Source organism: Sycon ciliatum, unplaced genomic scaffold (genome assembly GCF_964019385.1).
Source record: "Sycon ciliatum unplaced genomic scaffold, ocSycCili1.1 SCAFFOLD_2416, whole genome shotgun sequence".
NCBI lineage: Eukaryota > Metazoa > Porifera > Calcarea > Leucosolenida > Sycettidae > Sycon > Sycon ciliatum.
In genome coordinates, this window is record NW_027044814.1 from 1 (window position 1) to 11,863 (window position 11,863).

Sequence of the window (11,863 nt, forward strand, 5' to 3'; positions counted from 1 at the left end):
TCTCTCTCTCTCTCTCTCTCTCTCTCTCTCTCTCTCTCTCTCTCTCTCTCTGTTTCTCTCTCTCTCTTTCTCTCTTTCTCTCTACACCGGTATTAAAAATGCAACAACAAGGCACAAAGCTGGCAACAAAGCTCGCCCAAGGTTGCTAGATGATGAAAGTACAGTGCAACTTACTTAGCATGTACCGGGGTGAAACGTTAGCATGTACCTTTTTCGTACTGTTCACGATATAGGTAATAGAAAGGTTTCGGGGTACAACTTCCCGTGCCTAAATCCATATGTGGTCTACGGATTTTTTGAGGTGTGCTTCATACCATTTTTTGGCACAGAGAATCCGTGTGGATTGGCTTTCATACGAACCATGTGAAGTGTGTAGAGTTTTTGCGTTATCGAGTGAAAGATTTCTCGCGTACAAATTTGGAACATAACGGTCCCGCGGGAAGTTTTTATTTAGGCATAGCTCGGGAATATGACATGTTTGCGATCGTAACCAAGGCAATGATGGCAAACATTTCATTGCTCGAAAACGATGTAGAAGAAATCCGTTGCGCCTCTACGGATTTTGGCACGAAAATCGTACTGCGGAACCTCTCTACTGACAGCGCATCAGGTGTCCCTAAACTCCGACTCCAACGTAGCCACCTCCACATAACTCGTCACTTGCTCAGCAGCTATACGCGTGAGGCTTGCAACACAGTGTACTGTGTTACTGTATAAGTATGAACTTTCTCTATATTTGTTAGGCGGTACGAAATAACTAAAGTTTGTACCACATTATATTATGGCAATAAGTAGGATGAGCTGAAGTGACAATTGGATTACTTTATTAAACAGGTTTTCCAACAAACACTATCCATTGTCAGCTTTCCGACAGGCTAATTCAGGCAGTACACGCGATCTTACGTACTCAAAACTCCCCTTGCACCTGGGAAGAAGGACCCGCATATGGAACAAGCCAATGGGGTATGCACAAAAAGAAACCAATTGTTGCGGTCGCAAAAGTCAGTCCGCTTCCACCGCTCCTGTATTGCAACGACCTGCCCCGCCCCACCCCCGCCAGTAAGGTTCTGTTTCTTGTGCTGGTTGTTCTCGAGTTTACTGGGTTCTCTGTTGCGTAGTTTGGGCATGGGGTGAGTAATCGGGGAACATTTCCAGCGAGGAAGGTTTCTCTTTTCATAGCTCAGTGGTTAGAGCAGCATTGGCAAAGGTGCTTGGTTTGAGTCTGGGTGGTGACCATATTTTCTTCAGACTTTTCCAGTTTGCATCTTTCCCTCAAACCTGTGAATGTTAGTGTTTCCCTTTTGCTGAACTCAGATGTTGAGGGTTAGTCATAAAATAATAACTCGTAACATTTTGTCTTTTTATCCATGATTTACAGGGCTGTTTCAGAGTGTGCCTTCATGTCATTCGACAAAGTATGCCATGCTGCCAGCCCACGCAATGGGTGTATGGCCAACCAAGGCCTTTGACACGTGCAGTGAGCTTGGTCTAGCTCTGCCGCAGCTAGAAGACAAAGCCTGTGTCCTTGCCAGCATCCCCGGCAGTGCATTCAGTCCGACTGGTGCGTCCATGCTGTGGATTCTGGACAGCAAAGGCGCTCCCGCTATGGTAGACAGGCAGGGAATGTGGCACAAACTAAGTTACTCGGCAGCTGACAAGGCTTTGCCAATATGTATAGGTGAGTTACAAGTATGTTCTAGACGTTTGTCACGACTGCTTTTGCTGTCATTCTATGTCATGGTGCAATTGTATAATTAATTTTTTTCAAAACAATGCTGGCTCTCATAAACAGTTTTGCAGGCAACTTGCGTTTATTCAAGCAAGAACTGCATTTTCAGTTCTTCACACACAATCCAGCGGTTTTGTCAACATTTCAGTCTGTGTAACTATCGTCGGAATGCAGTGGCCATGGAAAAAAACAAAGCGGTATACGAAGCTGACAATGAGCGGGACCAAGTGATAAAGCACAAAAACAGGGTGCCTTTGTAGAAATTATTGTTACAGCACAGGTCGTCAAAAAGGCATTCTGCATTGGTGCGACCCTGAAGAGGTGGGACTCTATATCTATATACAGTATGGTAATTATAATTGAATAGATTTTTGGTTGGAGAAAAGCAAATCAGCATACGAAGCACAGAAGCCATAATATAATTTTTTCGACTCGGCCTTTCATTCCATTACTCTTCAGGTCGAATACAATGGTGATGAACAAGGTAGCAAGCGAGTCCCTATAACCGGCACTTTTGGCGGTTAGAGCATTGACAAAAGTGGCACTTGAAAAATAGCGCTAGTGGCACCAACAGCATATTTGGCGGTCAGAGCATAGACCAAATAGCACTTTAAAAGTTAGCGCTAGTGGCGACTTCACAGTGAGACAATGAATCTTACCAATATCAGAAAACAGCGGGAACCACGGTACAGGTGGAATCCTGATAATTCGAATATGGCGTAATTCGAACATACCACTTAATTAGAAGTTTTTCCAGGACCGATTTCTATCAATACGATTCCCACATAAAATTTTCGGATAATTCGAACCTCGAACTGGACACGTTCGGTTAATTAGAAGTCCCACAGATTCCACTTACATAGAAAATGTGTGGGATTTGTGCTGATAATTCAAAGTTAGCAAAGTATAATTCGAAGTTCACTGTACACTGTACTGGTCAGTTCAGTTTGCATGAGCAGGCTGTGCCGGTCAGTTCAGTATCCGTGAAATCTGTGTCTAAGGTCCATAGCGCAACTCTGCGTGACCAGGGGAGCATTTTGACATACATATTGTGTTGTGCGTTCATGTTTGGATAGTTAGAATGTCCGGATAATTAGAAGTTTTTTCCTGGCATTTTGAGGTTCGAATTATCAGGATTTCACCTGTACTACAATGTCAAAACAGTGGCAACTTTCGCACATACTTCTTTTGCACACACAGTTCAGGATTCAGCTTGGCAATGTACACTGCCTCCAGCACAGCAAGGTGAGATGTGTTGCGTGCATGCGCTTGAATGGTGAAGTGAGAGTGGGTGCCATGTTTGCAGACTGCACATAGGCAGGCTGGTGACGATGTCAGGTGACGGAGTTTCGCTGAGTCCTTCTCATTATCGTCATTGTCCAGTGGTCCATTCCTGTGGTAGCTATTGTGCATCGCAGCTGTGCCGCTGGTGACTTCTCTGCCGGGCGAGGAGTCACACACTGTTCCATATGCCGATCCTGTATCAGCCGCTTGTTGCAGAGCGTTGTTGCGGAGACGCAGCCGTTCACTTCGTCTTGTGACAGTTGCTTGTGGTTTGATCGGTGTTGATTTTCTTCTACCTTTGTTGACGGAGACGGTGATGTCCTTGACTGCTTGGCTTCTCCCTGTCCTGACCGGTGTTGTTGTTCCTGTAACTGTCCGTACGAGTTTGTTGGGGATGTGCTGCTCTATGCGATCGCCCAATCGGTGTGTCGTCTGGGCGTGCAAAAGAAGTATGTGTGAAAGTTGTCACTGTTTTGACATTGTAGTACCGTGGCCCCCACTGTTTTCTGATACTGGTAATATTCATTGTCTCACTTTGAACTTGTCGCCACTAGCGCCAACTTTTACAGTGCTATTTGGTCTATGCTCTGACCGCCAAATATGCTGTTGGCGCCACTAGCGCTATTTTTCAAGTGCCATTTTTGTCAATGCTCTAACCGCCAAAAGTGCCGGTTATAAGGACTCGCTTACTACCTTGTTAATCACCATTGTGTTCGACCTGAAGAGTAATGGAATGAAAGGCCTAGTCGAAAAAATTGTATGGCTTCTCTGCTTCGTGTGCTGGTAAGTATAATTACATCGATATACAGTACGGTAAGTCTGGTTACAACTGCCAGCGCTAGCTAGCGATCTCTAAATGTAAGCAAGGCAGTTACGCATCACTGGCCACTGTGACATAAGGTTCGTGTAGGAGAAAGTCCGTCTACTACACCGTCCGATGGGAAGCAAGTTGATATTTCGTCCCAAATAGCCACCGTTTAATTGTTTCCAAAATCACAATGTGTTTATTCTCTCATTCATACTTTTTTTAAAGACGTCTGAGGCCCTTGTACCATTCCCTTCGCAAATATTAAAACAAGCAGTGCTGATTCACCCTGTGCTGTCAGTTCCAAGCTTTTGCACTTCGTAATATGAATACAAGCTACTGGAATCGACTCACTACCTAATGCAAAGTATCAGCCAGTGTAGCAGCTGTGGGATTCCAATACCCTATTTTCCCCATTAAATATACACGTCTCCAATACTAGTACGTCTTCAATTGTAGTACCGTAAAGTCGGCTGCAAACGACCACCCCGTTTTTGCAAGATCTGCTGGCCTGTACACACTGACCTCATGCACTGTCACCCCTACTGTATGAAAGTGCATCTCACACCGTAGAACAAAGAGCGCTTTGCTACGGTAAACTATGTCCACTTTCCTGGTTTCAAAATCTCTTTGGGCTCTAGCCACAAGCTAGCTCGTAGTGATTTTATGATGATGGTTGTTTTATTTCGCAAATCCGAACGGAAGTTTCTTCCGAGTAACAAGGTAGCGAAGAACAGAGTATTGCAGGAACCAAATACACTTCTGACGGTGTTTCAAGCCATCATTTCCAAATCACACAACGCTCAAAGGCAAGTGTTTTTCTCGAGCACTTCAGAGTTAGCAGCGACTTTGTAGGTGTAGCTTCTGTGACATACCCTGTTCGACTTGCAACTGCAATACTGCGACCAGTGAAGTTGTTGAATTACGCTTCATCAGAACAATCACTGTTCCGTTCTAAAAGCGTGACATCGTGGCACTGCAGAAATTGCATGAAAACCAGATGGATTCTATGGCATTACCACATGGAGAGCGAACTACCACAAAGACGGCTCATTTATCGAATGAAAGGAAATCTCGACAGAAGTTTTTCTTTGTAGGAAGATAATGACAATCGCTTTGCAGAGCCTCCTGGTAAGACATAGGCAGTGTGTAGGCATTACAGCCGTTTTCGTACGCATTCGACCTTCATGCAAGTTTTCTACAACTATATTGACCTGAAAAACACGAAACTAGTATGGACCTGCTGGGGTGGGAATTTGCTGCGAAGTGGGCGTTTGCAGCGAAGTGGGCGTTTGCAGCACACTTTACGGTACATGTTGAGTGTGGATCAAAAATATAAATGGACACGTCCCTAATAATAGTACATGCCGGAATGATGTGATGGGCATTACTGGGCACAAGTACCAGGGTCCACCTTTTTTCGTTTTTTCATACCATTCATCATCTTTCTTATTCTTACCATGGTTGGATGTATTTACAGCCTTACAGCATCATTATCACGAGTTGTTTGTCACCCAACCCAGGCAATCAATCTTTCCCGAAACAAAAGTACACGTCTCCAATACTAGTACAGTCTCCTATACTAGTACCGTAAAGTACCGCCAGAGCGCCCCGTCTCGCGAGAGCGCCCCACCTTGATTTTACAGCCAGAGAAAGGAAAATCGTATGGCAGAGTGCAACGAAGTTTGTACGATGTGAGAATCTTAGTGTACTAAGGTCACACTTAGCAGGTTTTTGTGTGGAGCTCGTGTCCGCTCGAAGGTACGGATTGACTGCAAAACGTGCAATATGTGTACAAGGTTCATGTTGTATGACCTACAGACAGCAGACCACCCCCACAATACGACCACGAAAGGATGAGATGGTGGGGCGCTCTGGCGGTACCGTCAGGCGAAATTACTGGTCAGTCGGCGACACGCATTTTTCACAAAAAATTGCGTTTCACCTGGTGAGAGAGTATGCGTGTACTCGAGTCTCATCCTGAGCACGTTTTTTTCTTCTTTTTTTCAGCTCCAGTATAGCTGTATTTTTCATTGCAAAGCCGTCCTCGATTGTTGTGTTCGTTGTTCAAACGAAGTGGACATTCAATCATGAAGGCAGAGGACATAGGAGCCTGATTGGAGTTTCTCGTGGCATAGAACGGCCACACACAGACCCTTTGGGATTTTCTGAATATAAAATACCGTACGCACGATGCTGAGATCAATTTGTGCGATATCAAATTGTTTGTGATCTACCACATCGAGCAGAACGGGATCCAAACACAAGCTTACCGACAGTTAGGCTGCCGACCTGACTGGACAAATGATCCCTGGCTTCACCAGACACCATGTCCTTTGCCGCGACGTCCATCTCCAAAAAGAACTCCATCTTCGTCGTGAAAAGGCTTGAAATACTCAATATTCAACCGAGATTCGCGGTCTCACCCTTTCTCAGATCGAATCATTTTTTGTTGTAGCAATTGCAGGGCAGATCCCCGCCACTACTTCAACAGAAGATGGCTCCAAAGCATGCCTGGAACAAGCCATATCGAGGTTGCAAGCCACCCCTCTCAGCACTTTTTTTTGAAGAAATTCGAAATTTCAATGGTGGAAGATATACTATGAAGAGAATTTCAAAAAGTATGTTTCGCGGAGCGATCGCTCAACCTACGTCATTCAAACTTTGCAGGATGGTTCAGACGTACATGCTAGGCATGGAACCACAGAAGATGATATCATAGCTGACATACAGAGTCACACACACAGCAGATTCGTGTGCACAGATACTAAATTAGTGGACGTCGTCATCTTCTTCCCGCTGATCTCAAATGTACTATGACGTGCTATTTCGCCTGACGCTTTACGGTACAGGTCTGACCACCTTTGAAAAAATAAAAGTACTGTACATTTATTCCCGTAGCTATGCAGAAGACGTTACTTCAGTAATGTCTGGCGCTAGCCAGGGTCCACACAGCTTTAATTTGGTGCTTGTTTGTTTGTGTCACGCCTGGCGCTATCCCGTATCTGCCCCGTACCGTACCATCAAAGACAGCTGGCCACAAACAGCTGGCCACAATATTCAAATAGGGCTTTCAAATGCAAGATCTTAACGTGAAGGAACTTGGAAGAATGAGTATGAATGCGAAGTGTATCGGGGAATGCATGTAGGGCGATAGTCCGGGTTCGAATCCCAGGTTATGCCTTAAAAAAATAGAAGAATTGAAAAATTTATAACATCCTCATGCTTTTTTGCCTAGGTAATCAAGGTGGTAGACAGTGCCGTATTACCCTCGACCGTACCTGTCCTGTACCGTACCGTACCATCAAAGACGGCTTGCCACAATATTCAAAGAGGGCTTTGAAATGCAAGATCATAACGTGAAGCAACTTGGAAGAATTAATATGTATGCGAAGTGTATCGGGGGATGCATGCAGGGCGATAGTGCGGCTAGAATCCCAGGTTATGTCTTAAAAAAAAAAGGAGTTAGGCCACACTGAAGAAGGTCTGTGGTTCGACTCACCCGACCGACCGTACATTTTTCAGCCCGACCGTAACTTTTTTTCGGCGGGCTGTCGTGTGACTGACGTACGTGGACTGAACACGTCCACGTCTACGTGCTGTGCAGCGTGAGTCTGCGGACGCAGGCGGCTCCTTTTGGACTTGACTTGTAGTTGTACTGCAGTGCAGTGAGTGGTACGACTGCTGCCTTGTGCTGGTAGTAGAGTCTTCTCGATACGACCACCGGCAGACTGGCGAGACTTATTTTGAAGTGACCGTCCGGTTGAGAGTGATTGCCTCGTTCCAGATTAAGGACGGCCTTCTATTTTGGGATGAAGGACAGACGAGATTGCACTTTCCTCGTGTATTGGGAACGATATTTCACCTGTACCGGTAAGTTGCTGCTCCATGTGGTCAAGCACAGGAAGCGTCGATGGAAAAAGCCCATGTATTCGTGCACGCCGACACCAAACTAGCAATACATGTACCGGTACATTGTACAATTTGTACTTCGAAGTAGTTCTCAAACTTACTTTCAACTCGCATCGTTCTTCATTTGCTTGATGATTTGGACAGTCAGAGTCACCGCTTGAAGTTATTCTCTTCTCGTTCCAGAGCTACACAATGTTTCAAAGTATTAGCCAGTGATCCCTTTATACAACATGACATTGTATGGCATAACACTGGGTAATAATGCCGATGTACTGGGTGTCTAAAGGCAGTACAGTGTATTTACATGTACTAAAAAATATATTAAAAAAAAAAATCCGCCCGCCCGTAAAAAAATGTCCATGTTAGTCGAACCACACACCTTCTTCAGTGTGGCCTTACTTATTAGAAAATTTATAACATCCCTATGCTTTTTTTTGTCTAGGTCATCAAGGTAAAAAAGCATAGCGTAGGGCCCTGAGCTTCCAAGCTCTCTTGTTGGGGAAAATACTGTATTAGCCATTTTGTTCGGTTTGGAACATAAAATACCGAACTTGTGCGATTAGTACCCTGCCTGTAACGGATAAGGCACTGCTCATGAGGTGCACTATGCAAGAGAGGGCACTATGCAAGAGAGGGCACTATTCAAGAGAGGGCACTATTCTATAACTGTACGTACACTTTCTTCATCCATCAAAAAACTTACTTATAGGTCTTTATAGGTCCTTTCTCTTTACATAAAAACAAAGAAGGCGTATCTATGGAGCACGAGCTACGTCCCACAGCCACAGGGAATGCTGAAAGTTACTGGATGATGATGAAACTTGTAAGGCTAGTGGACATACCGGTCTTACTACAACTCAACGACACTGAATATGCTGTAAACCATCACGACTCAACAGAAATGGTAACACGAGCTGCGATTCGAGACGACAGCTGAGCGTTTGTTTTGTCTTTTTCCTACATATCCGTTCTCTCCAAACAAAATAATGATAGTTAAAAAAAAATTGAAAATATACTTTTATCGATCACCGGTGATCGATAAAAGTATGTGCCGTCGGTAAAGGGTTAACAAGGTAGCAAGCAAGTTCTTACAACGGTCACTTTGACGGTCAGAGCATTGACCAAAATAGCACTTTAAAAGATGGCTCTAATGGCGCCAACTACACAGTAACACGGAGGATTTTACTCTATCAAAAAAGAAGACTAAGGACTTGCTTGCTACCTTGTTAATCATCATTGTATTCGACTTGAAAAGTAATGGTATGAAAGGCCTAGTCGAAACTATTATGGCTTTTTTTTAAAATTTTATTTATCGATTCCCCAAAGGCCGAGGCCTAAGTCGAGGGGGTCTCCGTTCAAGGCTTACTGGGAATATATCTGCGAAATTATAACATATAGATTGAGAAGAGGAAGGGTTATAACAAATGCGTACTGTAGAAATCAGCCGTAACATTCTTTACTATGTTATAGAAACTCTGGAAGGAATGAAACCAGCGGGTTCGAAGCGGGTGTTGGCAAAGATGGTACGGACACGAGACACAAAGCAATGACTATTTTGGGTGGTTCTAATGTCAGTGGGGATAGAATTCCAGGTGGCAGCGGTAACAAAGAGGAAGGTGGCACGCGAGTAGCTGTTCGCCCTGGCAGGCGGTACAAGTTGGAGAGGGCGCTTCTGTGCTTCGTGTGCTGATTTGCTTTCCTCCAACTAAGAATCTAATCACACATTCATTCCCACATGATGCATGTGTCCTGCTTCCTTCTACATCTTTCTGTAGGCGACTTTCAAGGAGATTGTCCGGGTATCATACTCAAACCTGCTTTTAAGTTTGGAAAGGTTATGTCCATCACCTCCTATCAGTGGGCATCCAAGCAATGCACTGGGACATTCCCACGGGGCAATTCGCTACCCGGCTGTTACCTCACATATTTCCAACGCCTGGCAAAGTTTGTTGGCCTGCCCCATCTCACCGTCTGGGCAAAAAAGTATGGTTCTAAACAAAGATACTTTAGTACCAGCAATGGCTTGACATCTCGCCTTGATCACTCGTCTGGCTTGAGTCATGCTGTCATTTGTGTAGGTGAGCATATTAACGCGTTTTACTGCATGCTGGTACGTGATGATACGCTGAGAAGTCTTCGAGCATTCACTCGCCATTCATTTAAGGTGGCTCTTACCTGAATCGAAAACTAGTTCTTCGAGCATCCTTCTGTGCAGGTTTGGAGTAGAAATATTATGAAATATTGTTGCTTTTGCCCCTCGCGGGTTCGAACCTCCCCGGTAAAAACTTTTTCTTCTTCTTTTCCGGTAATGGTTTTTGACAAGACTAGCTTCTATAATTGACTCAAAAGGTATGTTCTTGCGGCAACAGAAACATGGAACTTGACACTGTGACAGGCACTTTTTCATCAATCAAAGGAACATCTTTACCAAATTTAAAGGAAATCCATAAAGCAGTTTCGAATTACTTGATGGCAGTGATATGTAAATTTACCCCCAATTCAACAAATTGATAGTACTTGACAAAGTATGCTTCTGGTAGCTGCAGGGGGTTATAATTTTGCAGACTCTTCCCATTACTATCTAAGTATACCTCTGAAAAATTGGAATGAAATCTATGTGGCCATTATGTTTGACAATGATGTTTTTGTCCACCGCACACGTCAGCCAATATTGGATTCAGTAAACCGTGCTCCTAGGTCCTTCACATTGATTCAATATCGAATATCTAATGTTTAGTTTATGAACCACATAGCTGGCGGTACTTCTTGAAGAAATGAAGAAAATCTATCGGGCCAATTTCGGGAAACACCCCGCGGAGTACTGATATTAGCGTTCCGAACCGAATGAGATTGTTAGTGTGGGCAGCCAAGAACCCTGAAAAGAAAGCCCAGCCACCCTATTTGGCTTGGCTTGACTGCAGAAATCACCACTCAGATACCTGAAAAGAAAACTACAACATTTAGTCTGAGCAATACAGCAGGAGAGGCAAAATGCTGGGATGTGTTTTTGTGCAAAATACTCCAAAACACCAGAAAATTTAAATCAGGTTTTAACTATGAAGAAATGTTTCAATGTGGAAGAGAAAAGGACATATGGATACGAGTTAAGAGTAACTCTCCATCACTGTAACATGATACTATATACAGTCAGAAAGTGCAATAACTAGGCACAAAACTGACAGAGTACTGAAACATTCGACGTCCTGACACCTAGCTTCAACACATCTCCGCAGTTTTGTGCCTAGTTATTGCACTTTCTGACTGTATATAGTATCATGTTACAGTGATGGAGAGTTACTCTTAACTCGTATCCATATGTCCTTTTCTCTTCCACATTTATTTATGGCTCAACATCCGAGTTTCAAATGTTTCAATCCTTTCCATTTTTCGGGACTGACGATATTCTGGTAGTGTTAAAGAGCTGCGCAATTTTGAACAAAATCAATCAGGCCGTTTTATTTTCCGATTTGGGTATGAGCCACCTTTTAAAAGCTTCCTTGTGTGCAGAATACACCTTAATAGCACGACCTTCCCCACCAACATTGCATACATACTATTTCTCAATGAAAAGAATGGGAATGCAACTGAGCATTTTCTCCAGTCACAGGGTTCAGTGTGAGCTAGATTGGTTGCACAAGTTCATGAAGTATTCGATGATGGCTCTTTTTTGCTGATTTTGTTGCAAAGAAATGAAATGCTCCAATGCATACTCCAATAAGGTATATACCTGCAGCGGTGTCAGACTAAGGTTGCTCCCGGACAATATTGATCCAGCGGTTGAGAAACTGTAAGTACAGATATGCTATCCAAGGAACTCAATACCATATCCTTCTTTTCTTTTTCTTTTCTGTACTTTTGTAAACCTAATAACAAAAATATAGTGGTTGCGACTTCAGCAATGAATTTTTTAGGAATGGGTTTGCTCCCACACTGGCGCTCGCGCTATTCCGCTGACTTGACTTGACACTTGACTGACTCACGACTTCCATCCAGTGTGGGAGCAAACCAATTCCAAAACCTAATATATATATATGAGGCATCGGCAGCAAGAACCGGGGTCCTGGCGATTTTTCAAAATGCCAATATTTGCGAAAAACCGAACCTATGTCGTTTTTTAGTCACTGCGATCAAAG

General features: G+C 43.8%; 1 protein-coding gene across 1 annotated transcript; it reads left to right on the top strand.

Moving 5' to 3' along the window:
* Positions 1-1,378: 1,378 nt before the first annotated feature.
* On the top strand, positions 1,379-11,517 carry LOC135830628 (uncharacterized; the record flags this gene model as incomplete). Its single annotated transcript, XM_065342863.1, is given in 3 exon segments — positions 1,379-1,678; positions 9,506-9,808; positions 11,418-11,517. Coding segments are annotated over 3 exon segments (703 nt in total), but the record flags the coding sequence as incomplete, so codon positions are not given.
* Positions 11,518-11,863: the final 346 nt, after the last annotated feature.